The sequence below is a fragment of the Podarcis tiliguerta genome (assembly GCF_965153285.1).
Source record: "Podarcis tiliguerta genome assembly, chromosome: 7".
Taxonomy (NCBI): Eukaryota; Metazoa; Chordata; class Lepidosauria; order Squamata; family Lacertidae; genus Podarcis; species Podarcis tiliguerta.
Genome location: NC_139540.1, coordinates 63,258,643 through 63,286,611, shown reverse-complemented (window position 1 = coordinate 63,286,611; position 27,969 = coordinate 63,258,643). Strand labels below are relative to the sequence as shown.

General features: G+C 40.0%; 1 protein-coding gene across 1 annotated transcript; it reads left to right on the top strand.

Moving 5' to 3' along the window:
* The first annotated feature begins 8 nt into the window (after positions 1 to 8).
* PRP4K (pre-mRNA processing factor kinase PRP4K) lies at positions 9 to 27,009 on the top strand. The gene is made up of 19 exons (XM_083449322.1): positions 9 to 228; positions 5,531 to 6,724; positions 7,547 to 7,718; positions 8,310 to 8,461; positions 9,730 to 9,811; positions 10,927 to 11,137; positions 12,374 to 12,447; positions 13,085 to 13,175; positions 14,699 to 14,846; positions 15,925 to 16,062; positions 17,735 to 17,888; positions 19,427 to 19,541; positions 20,332 to 20,483; positions 21,240 to 21,326; positions 22,432 to 22,657; positions 23,112 to 23,246; positions 23,779 to 24,415; positions 25,194 to 25,239; positions 26,123 to 27,009. Exons 1-15 carry the CDS (start codon positions 113 to 115, stop codon positions 22,633 to 22,635), a joined length of 3,090 nt encoding a protein of 1,029 aa, XP_083305448.1. The 5' UTR covers positions 9 to 112; the 3' UTR covers positions 22,636 to 22,657; positions 23,112 to 23,246; positions 23,779 to 24,415; positions 25,194 to 25,239; positions 26,123 to 27,009.
* Positions 27,010 to 27,969: the final 960 nt, after the last annotated feature.

The window sequence follows — 27,969 nt, the reverse complement described above, 5'->3', positions numbered from 1 at the left end:
CTCGTGACGTTTACCTCATTTCCGGTTTCTGCCGAAGCGACCAGCGAGGTGTGCGGAGTTTTTTTATTATTACTGTATTACTATTTCGGCTCGGCTTACGCTGCCGGCACGCATGCGCGACGTCTCAATCGCTTCAGCTTTCGGCGGCGGCGGCGGTGGAAGTCGAGGAGTTCGGAAGTTCAAAATGGCGGCGGCGACGATAGTGGAGTCGGGGCTGCGGGGGCGCGGGTAAGAAGATGAAGAAAAACCATAAGATTTAGATATAGATATATATATCTAATATTAAAGCACGCGGTTTAGTTCCGGTACCTGTGAGGGAGAAAGTCGGGTGGGCGAGGGAAGGAGGGAGGGAGAACGCGCCGTTGAGCCGTTATAACGGTCGCGAGGAGGCCCTGGCCGAGCCTGGCGTCTGAGGCCGGAGCGGGACGAGCTTCTTCGGAGCCCGCCCTTAACCTCGAGCGGGGAGGCACGGAGCCGGCTTTTCCCTCGCCGCCACCCGGCCCTTTCCCAGCGCCTGCTCGGGCCCCGAAGGCCTACCTTTGAGTCTCGCCGGAGTTGCCGCCCCCACCCGGAAGGGAGTCCCAGCGCCGGGCCCTCAAGGCTCAGCCCCCGCGCGAGCTTTCCTTCCCTGGGGGTGGAACCCCCGAAAGGTTTGCTGGAAATTAAATGCCGTTAAGCCTCTCCTGCGGCGGGGGAGAGGGCGGTTGGCAAGTAGCCTCTCGCATTACGCTTTCTTTGTTTAAAAAGAAAGAACGTGCGCAAAGGCGAGAGCAGCACCATATTAAAAAAAAAAAGGGTAGTTTTCGGGATTTTTTTCTTTCCTCCGCACAAGTTAACTTGCGAGATTATGGGAGGGGGAGAGAGAGAGTCCTACTCATGCTTATTTTGAGAGTTAACTCTGTTCCATTTTGGACTCTCGACGTGGCTGGGGAAATGTCTGACGAGCCTGGGCAAAGTTGCTAGCCCTAGTGGGATTGTTGTTGTTGGATTGATGATTGAATTTGTATACCGCCCTCCACCCGAATATATCAGGGTGGTTGCTCATAGACATGCTGCACTGTTTTTCCTTTGCCATCCGTGCTGCCAAGTATTTCACTAACAGATTTCTATGGTATTTTACTGGTTTTTAATTTCCACATCACTGACTTTGTTTCTCCGGTGTGCTTCATCTCAAATAGAGGTCTACCCATTTCTTCCGATGCAATCTGAGTGATACAGTTGCTTATAAATAAAGTTGTGGCATAGTCTAAATGCCATATGGGTCTATCACACATGCATGCTTAGCTTTTTGTGTCTTAGTAACTCCTTACAGGCAAATAAGTGATAGTGTTTAATTTATAAACCACATGACGTTTACATTGTATTTGTTAAAGCTGCTCCCACTCCAGTGACATTTCTGGATTAACAGCTGTTACAATGCTTGTAGTCTAAAGCTATGGTCAGGAGCCAAGCCAGTTAAAATCAAAAGACTGGCATAAAAATGAATTATTTAAATTATTTTAAAGACATATTTGTATTTCTGTAATAAAGAACCTTGCATCCCATATTTCATGAGGATGGAATTGCCAGAGTTATGAAAGATTACAATGTATTGTCCTGTTTATGTAATTTTAGGAACATAACAGTATAGATAGTCACATACCAAAGTACAAACTAAAGTAAGAACTCTGGTAGGATATCAGCTTGATCATGCATTTTTTACATAGGTGTGCATGTAGAAATCAGCCTTTACCAAAGCTCTGCCACCTAACTTATTTAGTCTAGCATTTCTCAGATGTCTTTGGGGGAAATTTGATGGGCATTTTGTGCTCATCAATTTCAGAGTAAATGTAATCAAACTTGCAGGGACTAATTGATTAGTGAACATGAATAGGATCAGTATGCAAGAAATTTGGGCAATAAGCTCATGTTGTGAGCTGTTGAAAGCACAATTTCTGGCTGTTCACCAGAATACACTTTTTTTTACAGCTATGGTATCCATGGGTTATTAGATTAGTAACTTCCTTTTTATGAGGCAATCCCTAAACAAGGTACCCCTGCCCGTACGGGCCAGTCTTGACAGACTCTAGGGTAGTGCGCTCATCTCACTCTATAGGCCGGGAGCCAGCGCTGTCCGCAGACACTTCCGGGTCACGTGGCTAGCGTGACAAGCTGCATCTGGCGAGCCAGCGCAGCACACGGAACGCTGTTTACCTTCCCGCTGGTAAGCGGTCCTATTTATCTACTTGCACCCGGGGGTGCTTTCGAACTGCTAGGTTGGCAGGCGCTGGGACCAAACGATGGGAGTGTACCCCGCCACGGGGATTCGAACCGCCGACCATGCGATCAGCAAGTCCTAGGCGCTGAGGTTTAACCCACAGTGCCACCCGCGTCTCAAATCATACACACACAATAAACTTGTAAAATCAAATCATACACACACAATAAACTTGTAAAACTCAATTTCCAATCGAGGGTGACTTGCTGGTTAGTTATTAGCTGTAAACATTTTGTGGTTGGATGACCCATGTAGAATTTGAAAACTGTAGTTCCACTTATTAAGCTAACAGGGCAATCCAGATCTGTGCATTTAGATGGGATGGTGTCTGCTGACTTCCAGCAGGAAAGTCCCACAGTCAGGGTGTGCCCACCCAAACAGTGGACTGGTGGAGAGTACTGTCAGTGGCACCCAGCAGCCCACTTCCTCCCTCCAGCAAATGGGACCGGCACAGGATCTGCTGGATCCAGTGTGGATACTGCTGCCATCGCATGATAGCAACAGGCTCAATCTGGGCCTCTTTGCTGTGTCAGCTTGGGAGCTAATGCAGTAAAGGGGCATGTTACCCTCTCTCCACTGTTTCTGCTTCAGCCAGAACAAGCACTGGGGCTCCTAATCCGTGCAATTTTTGCTAGTTTTCACTACAACTTTCATGCGTCAGAGCTTGCTTCATGCTGCAGATGATTTGGTAAAAATCAACACCAGTTACAGGATGAAACACAAATTCTTTGAGAAGGTTTTAATAAAACTTGTTTTTCTTGCTAGAACTTGTTTTCTTTTTCTTCACTGTTTTCGCAATTGATAAGCATATGGACAAGGTCAGATTGCCCGTTTATGTCAGCAGTCCATGGGGAGGGGACTCTTTATTCACTGTCTACAACTTCAGTTAGGTTGAGGGCATAAATATACCGTATTGAAAGGTACAGTAGTGAAGATGGTGATGTATTCAACTACCTTTATGCCACAGTACTGTGCTGGCTTTCCTCCCAGTTGTCTAAAAATCACTGAAGTAATAGAAGTCGCTAGACTGTTTTCCAAAGTGATTGTCACACAATTATTTCCTACATCTTAAAATAAGAAAAATAACAAGGGGAAGACAATACTCTAATTTTCATTTTGTTTAAATACACTTATTGGCCATAAGGCACATAATAATTGCACAATCCATAAGTTCACACATATATTTTCATCTTTTGTTCCTCTTGAATAGTAGGTGGGCAACAGATTCCTGGATCTGTGCTTGGTATCATGCTCAGGGATATTACATTCATGACAGTGTGTTTTACTCACAGTTCTGGCTTTATATTTTGGAGACAATGGATTATATCCAACTAGTCATACTCAGAGTAGACCCACTGAAGTCAGCGGACTTAAGACACTCAAATTAGTTATGACTGGCGTTGGCGATAACCCCACACATATCTCATTTTGTGTTGTGTTCTAAGCAGAGTCAATATGCTAATTTGATTTGTAAAATTCTGAAGCAATTTAGTCTGATACCTAGTTCAACAGCCTTTTTGGATCAATGGCCACATTTCAAATTTTGAGAGAGTGCTGTGGGCGCAGGTCACAAAATGTCTGCCATAGAGAGGGCATAGCAACATGGCTGCTGGGAGGGCATGGCACAACACAAAATTAGAGAACAGTTATTGCAGCTCCCCCACCCCAAGAACTTCACTCCTACCATGGGAAATCAGCTATGTCCTGCTGGTCTTGATTGTGGAGATACAGCTGTTAAAAGGCACAAGAATCCTGCTTTCACCCATTCCAACTGTAAATCAAAGCCTAGGTTGTCATCTTGTACCTGCTTATCTGGGAGTAAGCCCCATTAGAAACAAAGAGACGTAGTTTTGAATAGACTTTTACCATTGTACAGTCAGTTAACGTTACAGGGGAATCTTGGTGCCTAGTCTTTATCCTCTGAACACAAGAAGACATGTCTCCCCCTCTTTTGCAAATTTTTAACATTTGCCTTTGGAAGGGAGGGAGAATTCTGTAACACACACCCATACGTATACAGTAGTATTTGCAGGAAATAACTCCCAGATCTAATACAAACCTACCACAGGCAAGATGCATCCTGGTTGTGAGGCAGAAAGGAAGGGTAAATGACATCTTCCAGGGACAAGAAAAAAAATAAAGCGGGAAAATGCACGGAAGGGGAGGGGAAAGCAGGTGCTCTTTAGGACCCCAGGGATTCCTGTAGCCTGGTGTCCAAACAACTACTTAGCAATCATAGGCACACCTCTAATTTTACTCCTTGGCTAAAAACACTTAACAGGTAGAAGCAGCTAGGCTGGCTTATTTAGCAGAAATTGCCTATAAGGGTACCTGTGCATTTTTCTTGCTAGGAGGGCTAGAGATTTGGTTTTTAAAAAATGAAATTGAGTCTGGGGCCCATGCCAGGTGTGCCAATGAAGGCTGTCATGGGCACTGGGTTGGCGAACCATGGTCTAATATTTATACACTGGTATTTGAGCATCTTATGTATGAACAGTATGTATGAATTTTAGTGATGTTTGTTATTTAATTATATTTAGTTCTTATATTCTTAATTTCATCTAAACTCTAAGTCTAATCCTTAGTTGTGCAATTGAACATGTTTTGTGCTTGGTCCCTTATGCTCTATTTGTTTGAATAAAAATATTATCTTGATTGATTCATCATAAGTTAGCTTATCAGGAACCATAGAAGAATAGCTATAATAAATGGTCTGTAGCTTCTTTTTCTAGTTATTGGGGGGGGGGTCCTTTCTTTGGCAAGGATGATGAACATGACTGTTTAAACTAATTGTGCCTGAAAGTAAATCTGAAAATAAATGGGGCAATAATGGATCAATGTATAAAAATATACTTTGACTGCCATCTAATTCACAAGTAGAAGTAAAAAATGAACCTGCCTAGGTAGTGATTTTGCCATTTTATTTTCCTGCACTAGTGTATTTGTGCTGTGTTGTTATTGGGTAATTACAGTTTACTTGTAGGAGGGATCCTTGATGGTTACTGGCACAGACATACTTCTGATATATTTTGCTTGAATGCAGATTAAGAGTTATGGGGCAAATTTCTTGCTCTCTTGTCTGCCTAGCTGCCCCCCTAAATTCTCCCCCTCCAAAGACTTTCCTAAGGATTGGGAGACTGCCCTATGTGGGGTAAGCTGTGCCACAGGACTGAGAGGGAAAGGAAAGATCTCAGAAAATTTGGTCAGATCTCTGGCTGCAAACCATAATATTTCATTTGATCTCTGATTTATTCTATTTAAACATATTTACAGAATTGATGATGCTGATATTTCTGAGAGAAGTGCAAATGAAGAAAATGGGGATATTTCAGAAGGAGAGCAACCACAAATTAAACACAGCCGGCATAAAAAAAAGAAGCACAAACACCGAGGTAAACATAAGAAACATAAACATTCTTCAGAAGAAGATAAGGACAAAAAACATAAACATAGGCACAAACATAAGAAACATAAACGAAAGGAGATTACTGATGCCTCTGACAGAGAAGATGGTCCAGCAAAAAGAACTAAAATTGATTTCTTAGCTCCTTTAGAAGACTTAGAGAAACAAAGAGCATTGCTTAAAGCTGAACTTGAAAATGAGCTAATGGAAGGAAAAGTTCAGTCTGGGATGGGATTAATATTGCAAGGTTATGAGTCAGGTTCTGAAGAGGAGGGAGAAATCAATGATAAGGTGAGAAATGGGACTAGATCTGCAACTAAGTCATCAAACGTTAAAGGGAAACCAGAGATTGTAGACAATAAAACAAGTTCAAAGAAACGGAGTAAGAGCAGATCAAAAGAACGGACTCGGCACAGATCTGATAAAAAGAAAAGCAAGTCAGGAGTTGATGGAATAAAAGAGAAAGCAACAAGAAGTAAATCAAAAGAGAGGAGAAAATCAAAAAGCCCCTCTAAAAAAATAAAGTCTCAAGACCAAGTAGGAAAGTCAAAGTCTCCAACTCTTAGAAGGCGCTCTCAGGAGAAAAATAGGAAGTCAAAGTCTCCAGAAGATAAGACTAAAGCAGAAGATAAGATGAAGTCTAGAGATCATAAAAAATCTCCAGCTGTTAATGAAAGTAAAAACAGAGATCGTGGCAAAAAATCAAAATCTCCAGTAGAACAAAGAAGCAAATCCAAAGATAGACGATCAAGGTCTAAAGATCGAAAATCCAGGAGATTGGAAGCTGAAAAAGAGAAGAAGCCCACCAAATCTCCTTCTAAAGATGCATCATCAGGGAAAGAAAACAGGTCTCCTGGTAGAAGACCTGGCCGCAGCCCTAAAGGAAGAAGTTTGTCTCCAAAACTACGAGATAAGCCAAGACGCAGCAGATCACCTCTCCTTAATGATCGCAGATCTAAGCAGAGTAAATCGCCCTCTCGAAATCTGTCTCCTAGGAGAGCAAAGAGTAGATCTGTAGAAAGAAAAAGAAGAGAATCAGAAAGGAGGCGTTTTTCTTCTCCAAGGTAATTTTAATGAAGAAAATTAAGAATCAAGTGGTTTTAATTTTTTAAAAATGTGCCCACCTGTCCATCCCCTAACACATGAGAGGTGCTGAACTGGTGAAACCGAGATGCCATTTGCAAAGGGAGAAATGGGAGAACACTATAAGTGAGCTCCCGATTCTTCCTTTCCAGCTGTGGCAAATAAACTTGAATGACCTGGTGCCATATGATGTCACATATCTGACAAGTAGGTGGTTCTGCCCACCAGTCAAAGTGGCCCATAGAGGGTGGGCCAATTCTGGGTCTACTCAGCCAGCTGGATCCAATTTCCCCTGGTATGTGTTATAGAAATTTGTGGAAGACCTTTGATTTATTTAACAAAATATCAAAAATAATAGCATAGTAACTTTTGCGGTTTTAAGTGTTTAATAATAAAACAGTACGCTGAGCTAGACTTGTCAGTCGCCACTGATATTGTTTCTTTGGAAGTGGAAACATCAAAGCAGAGAACACTTTGTAACTTGGAAGAGGTATTTTTCAAGCTACAAATAACTAGCATAGGTATGTTTGGAAAGGCAGACTGTTGCAGGCAATAAAAGCATCACATGAGGATTTGGTGTGAATATGAAACTTGATTTGCTAGCATTTCAGCAGTTTTGCTATAGTATGTCTATATATGCTTTAATTATAGGGGACCTTTTATGTCATTCTTGCTTATATATATTTCTACTCAGTCTGTGACATGCTATAAAGACAACTTTACAGTGAGTTTAAAAATGTTTTTTTAAAGAGAATCAGGCCTATTTTTGTATATATTTTTACAATATTTCTTCTAACTTCAAGAACACGAACTAGGGATGATATCCTTTCTAGACGTGAGCGATCAAAAGATGTCAGCCCACCTAGGTGGTCCCCATCCAGAAGAAGATCCAGGTCTCCTATTCGACGAAGATCTCGGTCAGTTCTTCGACGTAGCCGATCTCCAAGAAGGAGGAGTAGATCTCCTCGGAGAAGGTATATATTCTACTATACTGTAAAAATAAGTAGAAATTAATTTTGTACGTTAACCGAGAATAGTTCTTTTTTAAAAAATGCCCTACCACCACCATCATGGGTCGTTATCAACAAAGTTGTTCCATTAGCACAAAGACTTCTGCCTGCTCAATGGTACTTCCTCTGCTTGGCGGAGAGGTAAGGGAACCCCCAGAACATATTTGAGTGGGGGCTCGAGGGAAGAGGAAGTCAGATTGCAGAGGCAGAAGTCCTTGCAGTAATGGGGTAATTCTGTAGGACTCAGCCCTATACATTTTGCCAATTCCCTAACACTCCTAGGAGCATGCTACTCAAATTGTGGCCGCCTTGCTCCCTCTGCCAACCAGAGAGGAAACCAGTGCTGGCCTAACTTTGAATTCCAAACCAACATGCAAGGTTTATTAATATCTAAACATGAGAGGAAGTGAAGAACAAACCTTGCCTCATCCTAAGTAATTTTTTTTCCCTTTTGAATGGAACAGATTTGAACCTTAAAATGCTTCAAGAAAGTATATAAATATAAGAGATACTTTGTCACATGGATTCTTTTTTCTTTTAATTCCACATTTTCTGGGATAGGGGTCGACGGAGTCGATCTCGTCTTAGGAGGAGATCTAGGTCACGGGGTGGCCATAGGCGGAGGAGCAGGAGCAAAATAGAAGACAAATTTAAAGGAAGCCTTTCTGAAGGGATGAAGGTTGAGCAAGAATCCTCATCAGATGAAAAGTAAGAACTGAATTTTAATGTTTCATATTGTGATCTACTACCAGATTTTTCTGTGTGTAGATAGAGGAAATGTCTTCTTTTTCTTAAATTAGAAGTATTTTCAACATGGAGGGCAATCTTGAATATTAATAGTGAGTTCAATGCTGTAGCTAGCTGATCGTCTACCTAATGTGCCACATTCTTCTTGTTATTTTAACTTATTGGCTAAATGCTGACCCATGCCTGGTGAACCTGTTACTGTCGTTCTGTTCAGTTTGACAGGGCTCCATTGCCAGATGTTAGGATACCTTGGGAATGATTGCCAGTTGATTAATATTTGATCTCATATTGACTGAGGCTCTGCTACAGGAACCTTTAGTTATAAGCAATCAGGTTTGTAGGTTATATCCAACAGTTCTACCCTGTTGATAATAAGGCCCATTTTCAGCAACTTCTCTCCCCATAGTTGCTTACAGTCTCCCTAAAACTGCTCTAGAGAATTTTAGAGTGTTGTCAGTGGGGGGGGGGGGGGTTTGCAGTGGTGATGGGAAATGAGACAAAAAAATGTTTCCCTCCCTGTTCTGCTGATGGAGGCCTTGCCAAGTCACACTGTTGGATAGGATCCAATACAAATATGTATTCCTAGTCTCAACCATATAGTTTGTATTTGTTTTTGACCAGACGATACTTGGGCACAGTGAAGTAAAAATGCACATACTTAATCTCCACGAAAATGAAGACTTAAAAAGAAGTATATGTGAATATACGCCTGTCATTATACTTACTTGCCATCCATAATTATAATAAAGGCAAATAGATTGGTTAATCTGTGGCTCATATATGAAAAGGGACTGGTACAATGTTTATGCAATAATCTCAATAGTCAAAATTTCCCCAATATCTTAATATTTACGTACATTTATTCTAGGACTGTTAATACCAATCAATAGCATCAAATGCAGTCAAGTACACTACAAGGAGAACATAAATACAACAAAGAGCAATGTTGGTCAAATTAAAAATACAACCATTAACCATAATAACTCCTCCATAGTGTATTAAATTAGTTTGAATGAATTACAACAGCTAATATCTAATACTTATAAAGCTTATAAATAATGGTCAATTATAATAAAACTTTGGGTTTTTTCCTGTCAGTCTGTAATGTGAAGTTATTTAAATTAACATTTTAGGATCCAGGTCTTTGAGTATTGTTTTCAGGGTATTTGAGTATAAATTATTGCATCATTAAGTGGACTGAAGGATATGTCAATCATCATTTTTAATAGCCTTGAAGACTTTGACGTTGAAGAAGAAGATGAGGAAGCTTTGATAGAGCAGAGAAGGTTACAGAGGCAAGCAATTGTTCAGGTATGTGATAGTGCTGTACTACCACCCCTCCAAACCAGACTGTAATTTTGTGAAAGCTGATCGTCCATACTGTTTCCATAGAGTGTGGTCAGGCATTCAAGTAGCCATAGTTACAAGGACTATCCATTCAACTTTCTGTTATAATTAGCTGCCACAAATTCCCTCATGTCTAGGTACTGCAAAGGGAAAAGAGTGCATTGAACAAAGAGTGCACACAATAAATGCCAAGTCATCACATTCTGCAGCATGCTAAGTGGCATGCTCTAACTGGTGTATGTGGTAGCACCCTAGTAACCCTGGGCAAACACCCACAGACATATCTATTATGTTTCCTTTGGCTTAGAAATGAAGAGTTGGATCCAGTGTTGCCTTAATAAGTCTGTCTGCCCAAGAAAGCCTTTCCTGCTCTCTTCAAGGACCCTTAGGAAAAAATCTGAGATCAAATAATATAGAACTGTGGAGTTGGAAGGTACCACGGGGGTCATCTAGTCCAACCCCCCGCAATGCAGGAATCTTTTGCCAAACATGACTTGAACTCATGACCCTGAGATTAAGAGTCTCATGCTCTACCAACTGCGCTATCCATAATGCAGTAGAGTTCTGCAATAAAATGAAGTGTGTGGGAAATGCCTCTCTTTCAAGTGAACAACTGCTTCCACGGTGCTGGAATAAAGCAAAAAGATTTATTTGGTTTAAAAAAGTAAAGGGACCCCTGACCATTAGGTCCAGTCGTGGCCGACTGGGGTTGCAGCGCTCATCTTGCTTTACTGGCCGAGGGAGCCGGTGTTTGTCCGCAGACAGCTTCCGGGTCATGTGGCCAGCATGACTAAGCCGCTTCTGGCACACCAGAGCAGCGCACGGAAACGCCGTTTACCTTCCCACCGGAGCAGTACCTATTTATCTACTTGCACTTTGATGTGCTTTTAAACTGCTAGGTTAGCAGGAGCAGGGACCGAGCAATGGGAGCTCACCCCGTCGTGGGGATTCGAACCGCCGACCTTCTGATCGGCAAGTCCTAGGCTCTGTGGTTTAACCCACAGCGCCACCTGCATTTATATCCCCACAAAATGTACATTTTTTCAGTGGCTTAAGTAATGTAAGCTTTCTTTTTACAGAAATACAAGTACCTAACTGAAGATAGCAACATGTCTATGCCATCTGAACCAAGCAGTCCTCAGAGCAGTACTCGCAGTCGCTCAAACTCACCTGATGACATTCTAGAGCGGGTAGCTGCTGATGTTAAAGAGTATGAACGGGAAAATGTGGACACTTTTGAAGCCTCAGTGAAGGCTAAGCACAACCTCATGGCTGTTGAGCAAAATAATGGTAAGAATCAAATTCCTGTAAAATGTGTTCTGAAAGAAGATCTGCAACAAGTAAAATCAAAAGTGAGATACATTTGATATGGCAGCCATGAGTAAGAGACTGTCTCCTTAATTTTAGAATATCATGAAATATTGTACAAGTTTGCTCACTTATAGAAAGCTAAGTTAAATTATGCCTGGGGTCGCTTCCGGACTTGGTATGCTGAGTCACCAGAAAACAAGGACATGCCTCTCACTTTATCAGGCTGACTGAACACACAGTCAAAATTCAGAAACGTTTTTGTGCAGTTCTCAGCGCAATGTAATATGGCTTTCTTACACATACCCAGATCCCAATAAAATGTAAGTGGTTGGACCCAGACTTAGACATGCTTAGAGTAAAAGGTAAAGGTACCCCTGACAGTTAGGTCCAGACACGGATGACTCTGGGGTTGTGGTGCTCATCTCGCTCTATAGGCCGAGGGAGCCAGCATTTGTCCACAGACATGGTCATGTGGCCAGCATGACTAAGCCGCTTCTGGCAAACCAGACCAGCGCACGGAAATGCCGTTTACCTTCCTGCCAAAGCAGTACCTATTTATCTACTTGCACTTTGACGTGCTTTCGAACTGCTAGGTGGGCAGGAGCAGGGACCAAACAATGGGAGCTCACCCCGTCGCAGGGATTCGAGCCACCGACCTTCTGATCGGCAAGTCCCAGATCTTTAGATACATAGAGTTTTACCCTATTTTTTTCTTGCACTGTAAGTTGTGTAGTTGGGATTGTTTTAATTTAAGGCAGTTGATGATGAACCAAATGAGGTGAGTAGTATCCCTCTTCACGTGACAGAGGCAGGAGAGAAAAGAATTTTGGGAGGCAGACCTAGTCCCCTCAGTTTTACACAGCTCCCTGTTTACACAGGGGTTACGTTCCGAGGCACCGCACACATTGGTGAAATCGTGTATAATTGAAACCTGTTGAGAAAGCCTGCAAATACCCTGCCGCACCCCTGTTCTGCCATTTTAGTGATATTTCAGTGACATCTTTACAATGTTTCCAGGTCACTTCTGCACGTATACCCCGTCGCACACACATTAAGCACACATAAACGAAGGGCTGCCTGTATTTTAATTGTGTTGCACGTTGCTCTTCTGTCCAGAAGATTCTGAGAGCAGGATATTAATGGAATGATCTGTTGAAATGTTAAGGCTATCTTGTATTCTTTCTCATTGCTTTCATGAATGTGAATTCTTTTAAGGTTCGTCTCAGAAGAAAATTACAGCTCCTGACATGTTCACAGAATCAGATGATATGTTTGCTGCATATTTTGATGTAGGTATTTTTTGTATAAATGCTTTTTGAAGTGCTGCTCTCTTTTGCTAAAGAACATATATAAAAACTTCTAAAAGACCACTGGATTAATTCCCAGGTTTTTTATCCAATGGTGTCTGTGAGCGAGCAGAATGGACTTCCATCTCCACAACAGAAGTTCATCTTCCTTTCCTCCCCACTGCAGCCCACTATGTACCTAGAGGTTAATACCCCCAAAGCAGATTTAAGAGGAGGGGGGAGGAAGGGAACTCTCATTGTGTGAATAAAGGTCTCCTCATTCAATGTTGGGTTTCGCCCTGAATCATTTAAACCATTAACTCTAGAAAATGATTATTTGACCATTTTCATTGTTGCAGTTGCATTAGGGATAATACCAGAATTACACAGCAGAATTCAAATAGCCCAAATAGTAAGATAAACACTCATCAGCTTTAATGAGAGATGCCTAGCATTGATGTTTTGTATGTTCTTTGAAGTACAGAGTGTCTTTGCCCTTTGATATTGGGCCTTCTAAAGACTTTTTGTGAGCTGTCTAGGAAACTATGTAATTGGGCAACCAGTAAATAGATAAAACAGTTCGTGTAGTTTCATAGGCGAATATGAAGGAAAAAGCTAAATGAGATTTACTTTATTTCAGAGTGCACGCCTTAGGGCTGCTGGCATTGGAAAAGACTTCAAAGAAAACCCCAATCTCAGGGATAACTGGACAGATGCAGAGGGGTATTATCGTAAGTATGATTGGTACATCTCATATATATTATCAACTGAGCACAACTGCAGATTAAAGGAATCCTGTTTAAAGGCCAGCAAAATGACATTTTAATGTTGCAGGGCTATCTCCCACATTTAGAACATCAAAGAAAACGTGTGAGTGAATAAATATATAGTCCACAACTCTAGCTTACATTTTCCCAGTTTTTCTCTGGAAGCAACCATCAACATTCGCCATTCAATGGAAACCAGAATAATGGCTCGGAAAATAAGTTCCAGCTTTATGTGCCAAACTGGACTCAGAATGCAAACACTTCACTGAATCTCCTTCAGGAATATTGCATAAACAACTACAAAAAATCCACAGGAAAATGGGTTCTCTCTTAGTTTTCTCATGTGGGAAAACAAGTTAATATTGTTCAAAATCCCTGAAAATAAATGTCTTTGGTACTTGATTTGGGTGAGGCATAGAGAACTTGAGAAGTTGGAACTAATTGGCCAGAAAGCTGGCTTTACTCTGGTGCCAATAGGCACCCTAGCTTGGTTTTCACCAGTCACCCTGTTTGCATTGCTTGGGGATAAAGAGGACACATTTGTGTAAAAAGTGTGAACCTTCCAGCTCTTCCCTGCTGTGACAAAGAATTCCTGGCAATGGTTCACACAGAAGGTGGAGACCAATCACACTCTTACTTTTACATATTTAAAATGATGTTGGGGTATTTTGCACAAATGTTCTTTCAAGAGCATAAGAAATGCCCTGCTGGATTGAACCAAAGACCCACAAACTTCAGCATCCTGTTCTCACATTGACTGGCCAGATGGCTAATGGGAAACCCACAAGCAGAATTTTAGTGCAACAGTGTTATCCCCACTTGTGATTTCCTGCAGCTGGTATGCCCTTTGACAATTGAGTTCAAACAGGCATGTTGTAGTTTTCAAATTTGCCTGTACATAGTATCTTCCATTGTTCTCCTTTAAAGAGTTACCTTGCTAAATCCTCATGTTCTTTAAACTCTCATGGTACTTCAGGGATTCTGTGTTGACTGCTCATTGAAAATCTCAAAATGGGGTGCATGGTTCTTTGGATCATAAATTGTAACGTGGGTATTTTGGGAGGAAATACTTTGTATCCTTCCTCTTTTCCCAAATATGGCATCATTAAACTGAGTGGGAAGAAGTCACGGAGTAGCATTATGTATTAATAGAAAACCTATTTAGGTGTTACTCAGGTTCTAACTGACTTGAGATCAGGAGTGAGTCTGGGGCTCCACCATCCCTTCACTGTAGGAGGTAAGAAGCAAGCTAGTTATCAACATGTTCTGTCTTATCCAGTTGGGAGGATTTCTCATTCAAACACAATATTTGCATTTCTATCCAGAACAAAGACAGAGGAGTTATGTTAAAGCAGGCAGTGACCCTTAATGGAAATTGCTATTATGACTGCACCCTATATGCATTTCTGTACAGGTATATCCTCCTTGATTGATTGATAGATTGGCACTGAAAATGCATTTAACAACATCTTCTTTCTTTTCCTCAGGTGTTAACATAGGTGAAGTTCTAGATAAACGCTACAATGTATATGGGTACACTGGCCAAGGAGTTTTCAGTAATGTGGTGAGGGCCAGAGATATGGCAAGAGCAAACCAAGAAGTGGCTGTCAAAATCATTAGGAACAATGAACTTATGTAAGTAAAAAACAATTACATCTCAAGATAAAATGAACAAAAACAGTAGTGGCCCTAAAAGTTTTGCAGAGATGCATGAGCAGCAACTGAAGATTTATACAATATTCAGGAAGACTGTTATGTAGCATGTTTTGTAAATATATAGAATCCTGTTATTTGTAAACTACTAGCCTGTAGCTGCTGGTTTCAGTAGTTGAGCGACTAACTGTAAAGAGTTGGTGTTCATCTGCTGGAAGACGGTTTATTAATCTAGTGAAGCCTTCTGTCCGCAGAACAGAAATGGAGGTGATACTTGACAGTCTCCCTCCACTCCTTTCTCCAGCCCCCATGCCACCTCCTTTGTTCTTCAAAAACTACTCCAACCCTCTGGAGCAGATTTGAAGAGACATTTAAGCTGTTCCACTGAATTAACCGTTACATTCTAGGACTGTGTTCTTCAGCATTGGGTCCCCAGATGTTGGACTACAACTTCCATCATCCTTGGCCATTGCCTAAGGAGGTTGTCGGGGTGGGTGTTGTAGTCCAACAACGTCTGGGGACCTAGATTGAAGAACAATATTCTAGGGCAGGCACAGGCAAACTCGGCCCTCCAGATGTTTTTTTGGCCTACAACTCCCATGATCCCTAGTTAACAGGACCAGTGGTCAGGGATGATGGGAATTGTAGTCCCAAAACATCTGAAGGGCTGAGTTTGCTTATATGCCTGTTCTAGGGATTATAATAGCCCATATTACCTTCTCCTTCCCCAAAGTTCCTATAACAGGATGTTCTCTCTCTTCTTGCCTAATCTTTGCAAGCTTCAGTCTTGCATGCATTCAGTCACAGTTGCAAACCAGAAGTTTCTCATATCAGATAAGGTCCTTCTGCTCTTATCCTTATGGCTGCCTTGTCTGCCTAGTCTCCAGAGAGCATTATATTTCTTCTGGTAGTGGCAACCCTTAAATTCTGATTACATTGATCCTTGTAGTTGTAATATTGTTGCTGTTGCTTCTTTATATATTTCTTTATATCATTTAAACCTCTGAATTTTAAATGGTGTTTTTGTGATGTATATTATAATAAATGGATTTATTTTCAGGCAAAAAACTGGTTTAAAAGAATTGGAATTCTTGAAAAAACTCAATGATGCAGATCCTGATGACAAGTTCCATTGCCTGCGATTGTTCCGGCATTTTTATCATAAGCAGCACCTTTGTTTAGTATTTGAACCACTCAGGTAAGGTTTAAAATAATGCTGTTTAGACTGTTTATCTTATTGTCCTATTCATCTCCTTAAACTAAACCTTGTTTGAAAGTTTCAGAAGTAGTTCTTCCTCAGCATATATATAACAGGGTATTCTGGAATAGGATATTTGAAAAAGAAATAAGCAGAATGACCTGACACGTCAAGTTGCAATTCGTTCCATCAGAGACGGTTACTATTAAAGCAGAATAGTGTCAAAAGGAGAAGGTTCCAAAACTATAGAATTATCCTGGCATTAAAATTGAAAAGCCACAGAACAATATTTATGTCGCCTCAGCTTCTTCTGGGGAGGAAAAAACTTAAACACATAGCAGAGTTCCCAAAAAATAGACCAGAGGCAATTGTACTTTATCCAGCAGAGCTTGACTTGCTGCTGAAGGCAAATGAGCATAATGGTCACAAATCCAATTCATTCAGGATTGGCACAGTCCATAAAAATCCAGTTGCAGCGCTTACAAGAAAATTTACAAGTATAATAAGGCTAAACCTTAACACTATAGCATGCAGAAACAGAACAAAGAGACAGAAAGTGAGCAACCCAGGATCCTCCTGGCCTGACTATAATAGTCCGCATGACCTTGACAGAAAGAATAACAGAACCTGTTTAAATTTGCTATATTCAGCTTCCCAGAAGGTATAACCCAAACAACAGAAACCTTTCAAACAGAGAAGCTGCTTGAAACTTCTTGAGCTAAGAAGCAGAACAGGAAAGATCTCTACACATCAGATCAATACTTTCTGTACTAAAAAATGCAAACTGACAATTTATTCATTAAAACATAAGCTAAAAAATTGTTTATACACATACGGATTAATTTTAATTCCATGTGTACATGGAATTAGGAGAGTTAAAAGTAGTGGCAGTGTTTTCTGATGGAAGACGTTAGCGATCTTTTAATTCCGGAGCCAAAACAGAAGCATTCTTTTCATGTAGGGTGGGTCATTTTTGTTCTGGAAATCAAGGTTCTGTCCTGTTACTTCATGTGTGTGTTAGAAAATCAATCTCTGAAGGTGCTAAGAAATAGCTCTATTCAGTTATAAATACATGTAAGTTTTCTCAGTTATTTGCAACTAAATCATTGCATGCCTGGAACAACTTCCACGAGTGCAATGGAGCACACACACACACACACCCCACTTTCCCTTCCTCACAACCCCCAAATCTGCTCTGAAGAGTTGGGGATCCCTGCAGCGCAGATCTGGGGGTGTGCAAGGGGAGAGGAAGGAGAAGTCGGAAGTTCCACTGCACACATTTGAGTTGTTCCATGTGCACAATGATTTGCAACTCGCAATCTGCCGCCTGATGTTCAGCTAACAGATTTTCTAACAAATGCTGTCGCTAAGTACAGTACACCCTTTTCAGTGGTCCATTACAAGTAAGTTATGGGCTGAAATGGTGGGGTATAAAAAAATCTTTCAAGATTTATATTGTTATCTGTGATACATTTATACGATACGGTGTTACAAAAATAGTTTTACAAATAATAAATAAAGTTAATGTTGTTTAAACAATGTTATTACAGATTGACTTCTATAAACTTCCTGTACATTGAATTACTATGTATTACTATTTTTAATGTGTTTGACATTATGTTTCTTCCACCTTCTACTATCCCCATCTGTTGTGTGTCTCTTTTCAATTTAGTATGAACTTACGAGAGGTGCTGAAGAAGTATGGAAAAGATGTTGGCCTCCATATAAAGGCAGTACGGTCATATAGTCAGCAGCTGTTCCTAGCATTAAAACTTCTTAAAAGATGCAACATCTTGCATGCTGATATCAAACCAGACAATATTTTAGTAAGTAATATTTTGTTACAACCCTGCAGATAGTTTGGGGAAAAGAAAATACAATACCCTGTTTACATTGTGTCAATTTCTATGAGATTTAATTCATATTCTCTCTCTCTCTCTCTCATGGATTTTATGCTGAAAAATATCAGTGACTGGTTGATTTCTCCCCAACTGCCTGATCATGGCTACCTTCCCTAGTGTCCCCCAAGTCCTCCCCCAAGGGGAAGAAGCAATTTCTATGAATAAGATCCAACCCAACTTAGTATAGTAATATAACAAATAAGAGCAAATTTAATCAAGCTTGCATTCCAAACTAAAGATGTGCCGTCGCTTAGGACTGGTCTTTATGGCGAACCATCCCTGTGGAGTGACCCACCCTAGATCAACTGTAACATATAGAGCTGTCTCACCGTATGGATTGCTCCCATTACACAGAGAAATTCGTTGCTAGTGCCGCAACCACACTCTGAAACAGCCTTCACATTACTTGTAGAGTGGCTGGGGAAACCTGGCCAAATGGGCAGGGTATAAATAATAATGTTGTTGTTGTTATTATTATTGTAGGAGCAGTCTACTTGTCATTTTAAGTTTCAGTAGTTTACTGGCAACATTTGAATTCTAATATTTGGTCAATGCTAATTGTAATACGCTAGCTAGCATTTTAATGTATAATTTAGAATTATTCTCATAACCTGCCTATGCACCTACATGATAAATTAGCATTCCACAGAAAATGCATCACTGACATAACTGCCTTTGTATCAGTAGGCACACTTAACTCCAACCCCCTGACAGTTCCAGCATTATTATTATTTTTTGCATAAGAAGGAACATTTTAGTTATGCATACAGTTACAAGGATGCATGGAATAAGGACAGTAACCCACTCTGTGCAAACATTGTACCGAACAGTTTTTGAAAACATTTGGGTATGGGCTGCTGGGAAGTTAGCTATATAGAATCTTTATTGGAATAGATTGCCGTTGACAACCACAAAACATAGATTGGATGCTGGGCAAAATAATTCAAGTGCAAACTCTGTCAGGTGAAGTACAAATTCATTTCAGATGTTTCTTCTTCATGACTATCAGGTGAATAAATTCCAGTTTTTCTCAACAGATGTCAGTATTAACTGCAGAGTAAATTCCTTTTAAAATATGGCATCTCTAGAAGTTACACATTCTTTCAGACAGTTGTGGTTTTTTTGACATATATAATTTTTAAAAGATGCCAAGAACAAAATTAAGCTTTTGGATCAGACCGTGGGGCTATTTAGTCACAGCATCCTATTGTTTCCAGCGGCCCTATCAGATCCTTCCAGGAAGCCCATAGCAGAGCATGAAGTCACAGCACTTTCCATTGGTTCACAGCACACAGTGTTCAGATTCACCTTGCTTTTGAACTCTATCCTGCTTTTAAATAAAATCAGTATTAATATGTGCTAAATACATATGTTGAACTTCTTAAAGGTTTGTGGTTAGTTTGCATAATCAGTGTCATTTGTTACTTTCTCCATTAAGTACAATTCTTGTTGCTTTTTTTAAGGTGAATGAATCTAAAACTATTCTAAAACTCTGCGATTTCGGGTCGGCTTCACATGTTGCGGATAATGACATCACACCGTATCTCGTCAGCCGATTTTATCGTGCTCCTGAAATTAGTAAGTTAATCTACTCTTGAGATATTCTTGTTTACATTCGAATTCTGCAGTTAATGTTGATTTTAACTTGCATATTTATGAAGAAGGACCGCAAAAATTGAATTTTATACATGGCAAAATTTCTTGATGCAGCCTTAGATTTTAATAGTTATCAATCAACCAACTAGCATGGGTGTATGGCAGGCTACTGTGAGAAGGAGAACAAACTCCATCTACAAGTTTCCTTGGCTTTTGGTTTATCAAGTCTTCCCTTACTGGGTCCCCTCCTCCCTCCTTCACCAATGTCTTTTGCCACTCCTCCTTTTTCAAGGTTCCCTAGTTGATACTATCTCCCCATCTCCTTGCCTAAGCCACACTCTTCCCTCTGACATTCTTTTCCCTCTGCATAACAGATGATCAGACTGGGCACGGAAGCTTCTGTAGTATATTGTACTGTATTATCTGCTGCTACACCATAAAATCTCTGTTCTACAAACTTTTTCACCCACCTTTTCACCCAATCTCTTTTCACCTCCCATCTGACACTCTTGATCTGAAAGAAATTAAGGCTGGTGTGGAGCATCACTGATGGATGAATTTTGAAGTTTAGAAAAGGATATGATGGCAATGATGTTTTAATAGTATACCCATTTTTACGAGCCGAGTGGCACTGGAGAAATATCATAGATACTGCAACTCATTTATTCTGTTCTTTTTGTGGCTGGCTGATCCTAGAAAAGTGAGTGACCTTTACTTGAGTGTGTCATTTTGTACGATTAATGGTTTTAATTTTACAACTGTTCTCCTTCAGTTATAGGCAAAATCTATGACTACGGTATAGATATGTGGTCTGTAGGCTGTACATTATATGAACTTTACACAGGAAAAATATTGTTTCCTGGGAAAACCAACAATCATATGTTGAAACTTGCTATGGACCTCAAAGGAAAGATGCCAAACAAGGTAAAGAAATAAATTGCTTGTAAAGATGAATAACATTCTAGAATTTTTGTAGGAATCTTGTAACATCCCAACTTGTTCACCCTGCCCCTAAACTATGGTTTACAGCCTGCGGATATTCTTTCTGAAAGGGGCCAATATGCTATTAAAACTTAATTCTAGTGGAACTTCCCAGTAACTGTGGGTGGAACTCACCATTGCATGAGAGCACTGCTGCTTGCAGAACAGTTTTTCACCTTTCTTTCCTCCCCACTGCAGCTCCCTTTATGCCACCCTCTAGAGAAGACTTGGAGGATATGCAGAGGGCTGCAGGTGGGAAGATAGGAAGATGTAGTCTTCTTGTATGAGCACAAATGCATTCCACTCACACGCTGAGAGTATGGGATACAACAGTCTATCGTTGATGCAAATGAAAAAGACATCTCATTTTTTATTGTAGATTTTTCTCTCTCTCTGCAGTGATCTGAAGAAATAGAACGTAATGACCCTTGATGTTTTCTGGAAGTAACGTGAGGCTTTTGATGTAGGCTTGTCTTAGTTTTCTGGAGTTAAATGTGTAGAGGCCTATTTTAAGATGCTACCTTTTTATCAGTTGAAGATTTCATACGCCCTAAGCTTCTGAGATCTGTGTAAAATAAAGTGCAGTTAATTTTCCAGTTTGCCTACATGGTTGAAATAAGCCTGTCTCCTTGAGATTATTGCTTTCATATTTTATACTTGTGGACTTTTTAAGACTTTCAATTTGCTATCTATTTTCAGATGATCCGAAAAGGAGTCTTCAAAGATCAACACTTCGATCAAAATCTCAACTTTATGTACATAGAGGTAGATAAAGTAACAGAAAGGGTAAGTCTGAACTACACTAAGTAAAATGCGATGTTCTGTTAGGAAATTTCTCATGCCTTTTTTGTAGGTTTAAATTAGAATTTGGTGAATATGGTTGTTATATAAATTTTGCAACTTTTTGTATGAAGGGCTTGTTTTAAAACTCATTGACATACACCAAGCTTGGGAGAGATCAGTAACCATATACAGCATATTCTTCAAATTGGCAGCAAACTTATTAGCATAGAGAACCACATGAACAAATACATGAAGATTTTATACAATAGCAGCTGAATTGGTTCAGCGGAATACCCAAACTATTCACTAGTTGCAGATTTACAGTGAAGGTTGAAATACTTTCATCCTTATTTAGTTTAGAGAAAGCAGTCCACGCAGTACAGAATACACAGAAAGCTCCTATCTGGAGGGTACATTCCCTTTATTTCCCCAAGGTGAACCCCAATTTTCTCTTCTAGTCTGAAAGATCTACCTTGTTAAGGTGAGATAGGGGACAAAAATTGTTGTGATTGCATTGATGTTAAATAGTGAACTGTTGAGTCCGTGCACTGAGTAGCTTTGCTTTCAGCCTCAGTTCTGCAGCGTTGATTTGGCACGAGAGGGGCATAAGTTAGTGGTGGTTGAGGAAGGTGGGGAGTAGGGAAAGAGAAGCTCAAGGAAGTGCAGCAAGTGATGGATGCTCACCCATTTACAGTGCTGTTCACAGGCATAGCTAAGAGGTGTAGCTCTCCTCACCTTGGCTGTGATCACACGGAATAGTGATTGGGTGCTGTGAAGGACTTCAGAGAAAAGATTTTCACAGCGCAGTAATAATCAGCTTTTAGCTGGGTGGGAAGGCGGCTGAACTAGGGTGCAATCAAAGATGTTTACTTGGAATCCGATTAAAGTTACTAGTTTTTTCTCCATTTCCATGAAAATGCTAGCACTTTTCACCTAGCATGATCCAGCCTTCTGCAGTCCGTAAAACAAGAAACTCCATTTAGCTGTTGAATGTAATATGCCCCATTTAAAATAGCAAAGTACCACCATAAATTGGAATGTCCATATACTATTTTATGGCTTTATTGTTGCCTCAGATATTAAGCGCTGGATGCCCTTATCTTTGTAGGAAAAAGTAACTGTCATGAGCACCATTAATCCAACAAAGGACCTGCTGGCAGATTTAATTGGGTGCCAACGCCTCCCTGAAGATCAGCGCAAAAAGGTTCACCAGCTGAAGGACTTGTTGGATCAGATCCTCATGTTAGACCCAGCTAAACGGATTAGTATCAACCAGGCTCTACAGCATGCCTTCATCCAGGAGAAAATTTAAATCCAGCGAAGATGTTCAAAGGGTTTGACTAGTTAATATACAAAGACTGATGCAATTTCACAGCAATTTATAAATGTACATATAGCATATAAATAATTACCCTGCAAAGTTGAGGAAGAATGATATATTTGAATTAACACCAAGGCGGATATTTCTTTTAGAAATGTTAGAGTAAATCTGTTTGTCTCTCACGTGAAGATTTTTTCACTGTAGAACTGTTTTATTGCCAAGACTGCACAGAAATACAACGCTAGCGTATATGGCTGCAGTTCCCAAACATATATATATAATATATATATATAAAAACACACACACACACATATGCTCCCTCTCTCTCACCCTAACTAAATGCAACAAAGCATCTCTTAAAATATCAGTAAGACTGGGTGGTTGATTTTGGTTTTTAGCAGATTTGGCTTCATTTTGGTCTCTGACAAATGGCCAGCATAAATGCTGTTTATATTGCATTTTCCTAGGTGTGTGCGTGCAGGCCACAGCAGCATGCCCTTGGTGTAGTCAGTGCCGAAGGGGGTCTATTCCTTCTTGAGCCTGCCCGCAGGGATGGTCTCCTCTTTTAAAGCAGGTTGCGTACAACTTTCAGTACACTGAAGGTAAGCTAAACCATCAACATCACTGACGTTTAAGATGTTAATTGTACTGGAGCAACTGGCAAATGAGGGTCAATAGCTTTGTAGCAGAATTCCCTGCATGTTTTTATAAATGATCTTGTTTTTTTGTTTTCTGGCATTACAACTGTGGCATAATTCCAGCTTCTGTTTGATCATCACATTCAAAGAAAAGAAAAATTGGGGAGTGTGCACTTGATGGAGAGAGCGCCTTCAGTGTACTGTTTATTACTTTCACTTTTAAAAAATCAACTTGCTATATATATAGACTTTATACATTTTGTTAAATGCAGTTCACTATGGCATAGAGCCAATACTTAGAGAAGTTTTCATTTCCTAACGACAAATGCGGAGCTCCAATTCGAAAAGTCCTTATTTCATGGCCAGATAGAGAACACCATAATAAAGATTTTTTAGCTACTTGTATGTCATTTGAAAGTGTACTGCTTTATGCTAAAGGTGTTTTTCATTTGTTCATTGTTTTCATTATTTGTGATCATGTTGTCTTTCAATACAGGCATAAACCTTCCACTCTTGAACAAAGCAGCTGCTTTTTAAAAGCGGTAATTGCTTCTTTACCTTTTATTTCTTTTGTAAATGAAGCTTTCTTTAAGAAATGTGACTTTAAAGTGTTGTCTCTTGCATAAAACAGTTGACATTCACTTATTGTAAAGTGAAGATTGTTCTGCTGCATGTAAAGTGGACCATGCAGATTTCTGTATGTTTTCAGTATGCATCATTAGATAATAAAGTCTTTTGTGAACAAGGCATTGGTAGCCATTTTTAAAAGATTTTGTCTCCAGTGTTGCCGACTCAGGTAATCGCATCAGAGGAATCTTTCGTTTTTGATAGACCGTTAAGTAAAGCAGTTAATAAAAGATGTGGCCCATTGAAAGAGAGATTAGATTCTTAATTATCCACATTTCAGTTTAGATACTACCCCCTGCACCCTACAGATACTATCTACTTTCATTGTAAATTTATTCCTGTAGGTTGTTGGATTTGAATCAGGTTTTAACTAATGTTTGTGCTGTTTTTCTTACTTTTCCTTTTTGATGGTGCTGAGAGAGACAAGGAAAGCAAGTCACAGGCCACTCAACGCCTACTCCAGGGGGTCTGGTTTGCTGAGACACCAACTTCACCTTCCTAACAAGGTTATTTCTGACAGCATGTGTAGATAAACATTTAGCAACAACTTAAACAATAGCTCCTTGTTCAACATGAAGGTACCAAACTCAGTGGATTAACGTTTACCAATCCGATTTCTTGCATTAAAAAACCAATCCACGTATTATCTTATTTGTATGTATTTCATGTATGTTGCACAGGTGTACAAAAACACCCCAAATCATGAAATTCTGTAAATAGGATTTTTGAAAATCCATTTAGGCAGATAATTGCATCCAGTTGTGCGCATTTAGTACAATCAGTCACGCTGCTTGCCAAAGGATCTATCCCCCCCCTTCCCATGTTAAAATAGCACACTGCAAAGGAGGCAAGTGATGTTAACCTGCCTGTCTTGACCCCTCTACCCTTTTCCTTCTCCAGTTAAAATTACTTTAAAAGTAGCAAATCTGTTTCTCTGTCAGCTTACTTAAAATACTTCTTGTTTGTGCAGGAGACAGAATGCAGCTTTCACTCTCACTGAAATGAAGAAGTAGATTACTTGATAGTTATTTGCACGGAGCAGTGTGGCGCACACTGCTTTGGCGACACCTCCAGGCTATCTTGCACGCCAGGTGGCATTCTGACCCAGATTGTCGTAAAATTCTATTGCCTCCACCATTGTTCCTTGCCCCCCGTTTACAAGTAATGAAAAGAGTTGGTCATGTCAACTCCTGTAGCAGCTACCGCCAACCTTATGGCAACAGGATTTGTAAACAGTTCCTAAGAAAAACAAAGTTGCTTGTTTACTTGTTCTTTGTGTTATAGGTGCCGCTCAAATGAAGATGATGGAAACCAGAAGACATGAACAAAGGTTTCTGTTCTATAAAAGATATGAAAAACATTCATTTAGTTATGTCTAGTTTTTTTTTCCTGTTCACAGCACTGAGATATATATAGACTTCATTTACACTTTTGCCATTCTGGCAGTTCTTAGCATAGTACCGTTGTGGTGTTTTTATGTAAAATGTGTCTGTTTCATCTTTTGGGTGATGTGATTTTGTTGTGATAAACTTGAGATAGGCATGGTTAAATAAACATTTTATTATAATACTATAGGCAAGAGTCAAGCACATTTGATGGTAAATTTTATTTATTACATTTTTATTCCACCCTTCCTGCCAAAGGAGCCGTAGTGATAAGCTCACAGACATACTATTTAAATTTTTGCAAGCAGGTATCAGCATACTGCAACATTCATTTATCCCGGGGCATGCATTATATATGCTTTGGCAATCTTACTTTGGATGTCTCAAAGTGTTAAGAAGAGGTCAGACCTTTTGCAGAGGATGGCCTGAAGAGCCAGCAGAGATTCTGGAGGTGTAGACCAGTTTATTTAGAACTCAGTTCACATTGTAGTGGGAGATCATAGGATCCAGCAATCCAGTTTAGACTTTTAAGTGGAGTGGCTTTCTGACGGAAACTAGACTAAGCTTAAAAAACAAACAAACTGAAAAATGAGGATATACTTAAGCCACAGGTCAGTCAAGTAAGAATTAAATATACTGCATTTTACAGTATATTTACTGTATCAATTGCATCAGTTTGAAAATGTATTTTAAAAATTTCTTCTAGTTCTATTTATCCTTGTGCTGCAGTGTAGGTTGCTATGACACACAAGGTTATTTTGAAATGACTTTGATATATCTGATACTGATTTCTACCTTTGCTAATCATGTGTTTCCCTTCCTGTGTAGGGTAAGTGGCAGAAAATTTCTGAGAAACATTTGCATGGATTGAAGTTTGCTCAGGAGGCAGATCAGACTATGAAAATACAGAAGGCTGATATCTTTGTGAGATTGACAAACAGTAATGAACTTGTGCATCAAAAAGTGAAGCATTGGTTTAAGATAACTATTTTTACCATTCATTTTTGACGTTTGATGAATAACAAGCTCATTAAAGTTTTTGTGGGTTTGCTTATGCCGAGTTCTATTGAATATTAAATAACAATGCAACAACGCATTCCTAAGATGTGTTTCTAACCATGTAGTCAGTATGATCTACCTATTGTATTAGTCTGGTGGTTCAAAGAATGAACACCAGATGATTGATTTGCCCAAAACCACACTACATTCACCATACAACTGAAGTGAGTTGTTAACACAAGCAAGGAGTAAGCTTTGTCACTAGCCACAACACTGAGTTAACAGGAAGGCTCTGCAAGTTTATCTAAGACAGGTGGGGAACCTGTGGTCTTCCAGATTTGGACTCTCAACTTCCATAAGCTCCAACCAGCATGTTGAGAGGTCAGGATGATGGGAGCTATAGTGCCAGCAACATCTGAAGGGCCACAGGTTCCCCAAGCCCAATCTAAGAAAACTCCATGATACCTGGGCATTGTCAGATTCTTAGATGCATTCATTTTAGTTCAGATTGTGGATAAGCACAGCTTGATCTCTGTGATAATGTGTTTTATCACAAACTAACATTGATGAACATTGTTAACCTAAAGTTATTCTTTCACTTCTGCTTTTCTTTATTGTAACTGTCAATATTTTGCTGCCATTAAGTAATTCCTTCTTGTGAATGCATTTGACACATTAATTTGAAATTACTAATAAAATGAAAACTATATAAGCTACGGCTTTGAGGGTTGTTGTTTTCTTTACAATCAAGCAGTGTTAAAATTTACGGGCTTTTATCCAGTATTGTGTAAGTACACACAGATGGATATTTTCCTTCCCATTTCTCCCCTAAACCCCCCCCCAAAGGCTTTCGAAAGGTCAGGGGTGGGGGCTCAAAATCAGGAAGAGGACTCTTGTGCCAGTATGCTATTTTATTTCCTCCCCTCTTTCTATTGCACCTTCATTCAACAGTCCACAATGTTCAGTAGATGCTACCTGACATTATGGCAAGCTTTTTGGCAGGTACAGGAATATATATATATATATATATAGGCGGGAGTGGGGTGGAAGAGAAATATCCATTGGGTGATCATGCCTCATGGTCGCACCACAGATACAGTGGTGCCCCGCAAGACGAATGCCTCTCAAGACGGAAAACCCGCAAGACGAAAGGGTTTTCCGTTTTCAAAGGTGCTTCGCAGGACGAATTTCTCTATGGGCTTGCTTTGCAAGACGAAAATGTCTTGCGATTTTTGAGGGGTTTTTCCGCTCCCCAACCCCTTTTTCTAAAGCGCTAAGCTGTTAATAGCCTTTTAGCAGCTAATCCGCTAATCCCTTAAGCCTTTAATAGCCATTAATAGCCCTTAAACTGCTAATAGCGCTAATCCGCTAATAGGGTTGCTTCGCAAGACGAAAAAACCGCAAGACGAAGAGACTCGCGGAACGGATTCTTTTCGTCTTGCGAGGCACCACTGTACAACCCAGTCAGTTTACATGAAAGGAGAGCACACATTACTGTTTAGAAGGGTTTAGAGAAAATGCTGTCTTGAGAACACAACAGTATTGCAAGTTTATCTAAATATACAAAAAATGTAAACCTCTTCACAGACTGAATTAATAGAAAATGGTTCAGAACTCCCACATTTTCTCCCTAGACCTACTTGTGTATGTGCCAATTGATGATAACACTTAATGCA

What these genes read in the sequence shown, in the direction of transcription:
- PRP4K (XM_083449322.1), top strand. Translation starts at nt 113, where the DNA reads ATGCGCGACGTCTCAATCGCTTCAGCTTTCGGCGGCGGCGGCGGTGGA. An exon ending in GTAGATCTCCTCGGAGAAGG is followed by an intron (nt 7,719 to 8,309) that starts TATATATTCTAC and finishes CACATTTTCTGG; the next exon opens with GATAGGGGTCGACGGAGTCG. An exon ending in TCAAACCAGACAATATTTTA is followed by an intron (nt 17,889 to 19,426) that starts GTAAGTAATATT and finishes GCTTTTTTTAAG; the next exon opens with GTGAATGAATCTAAAACTAT.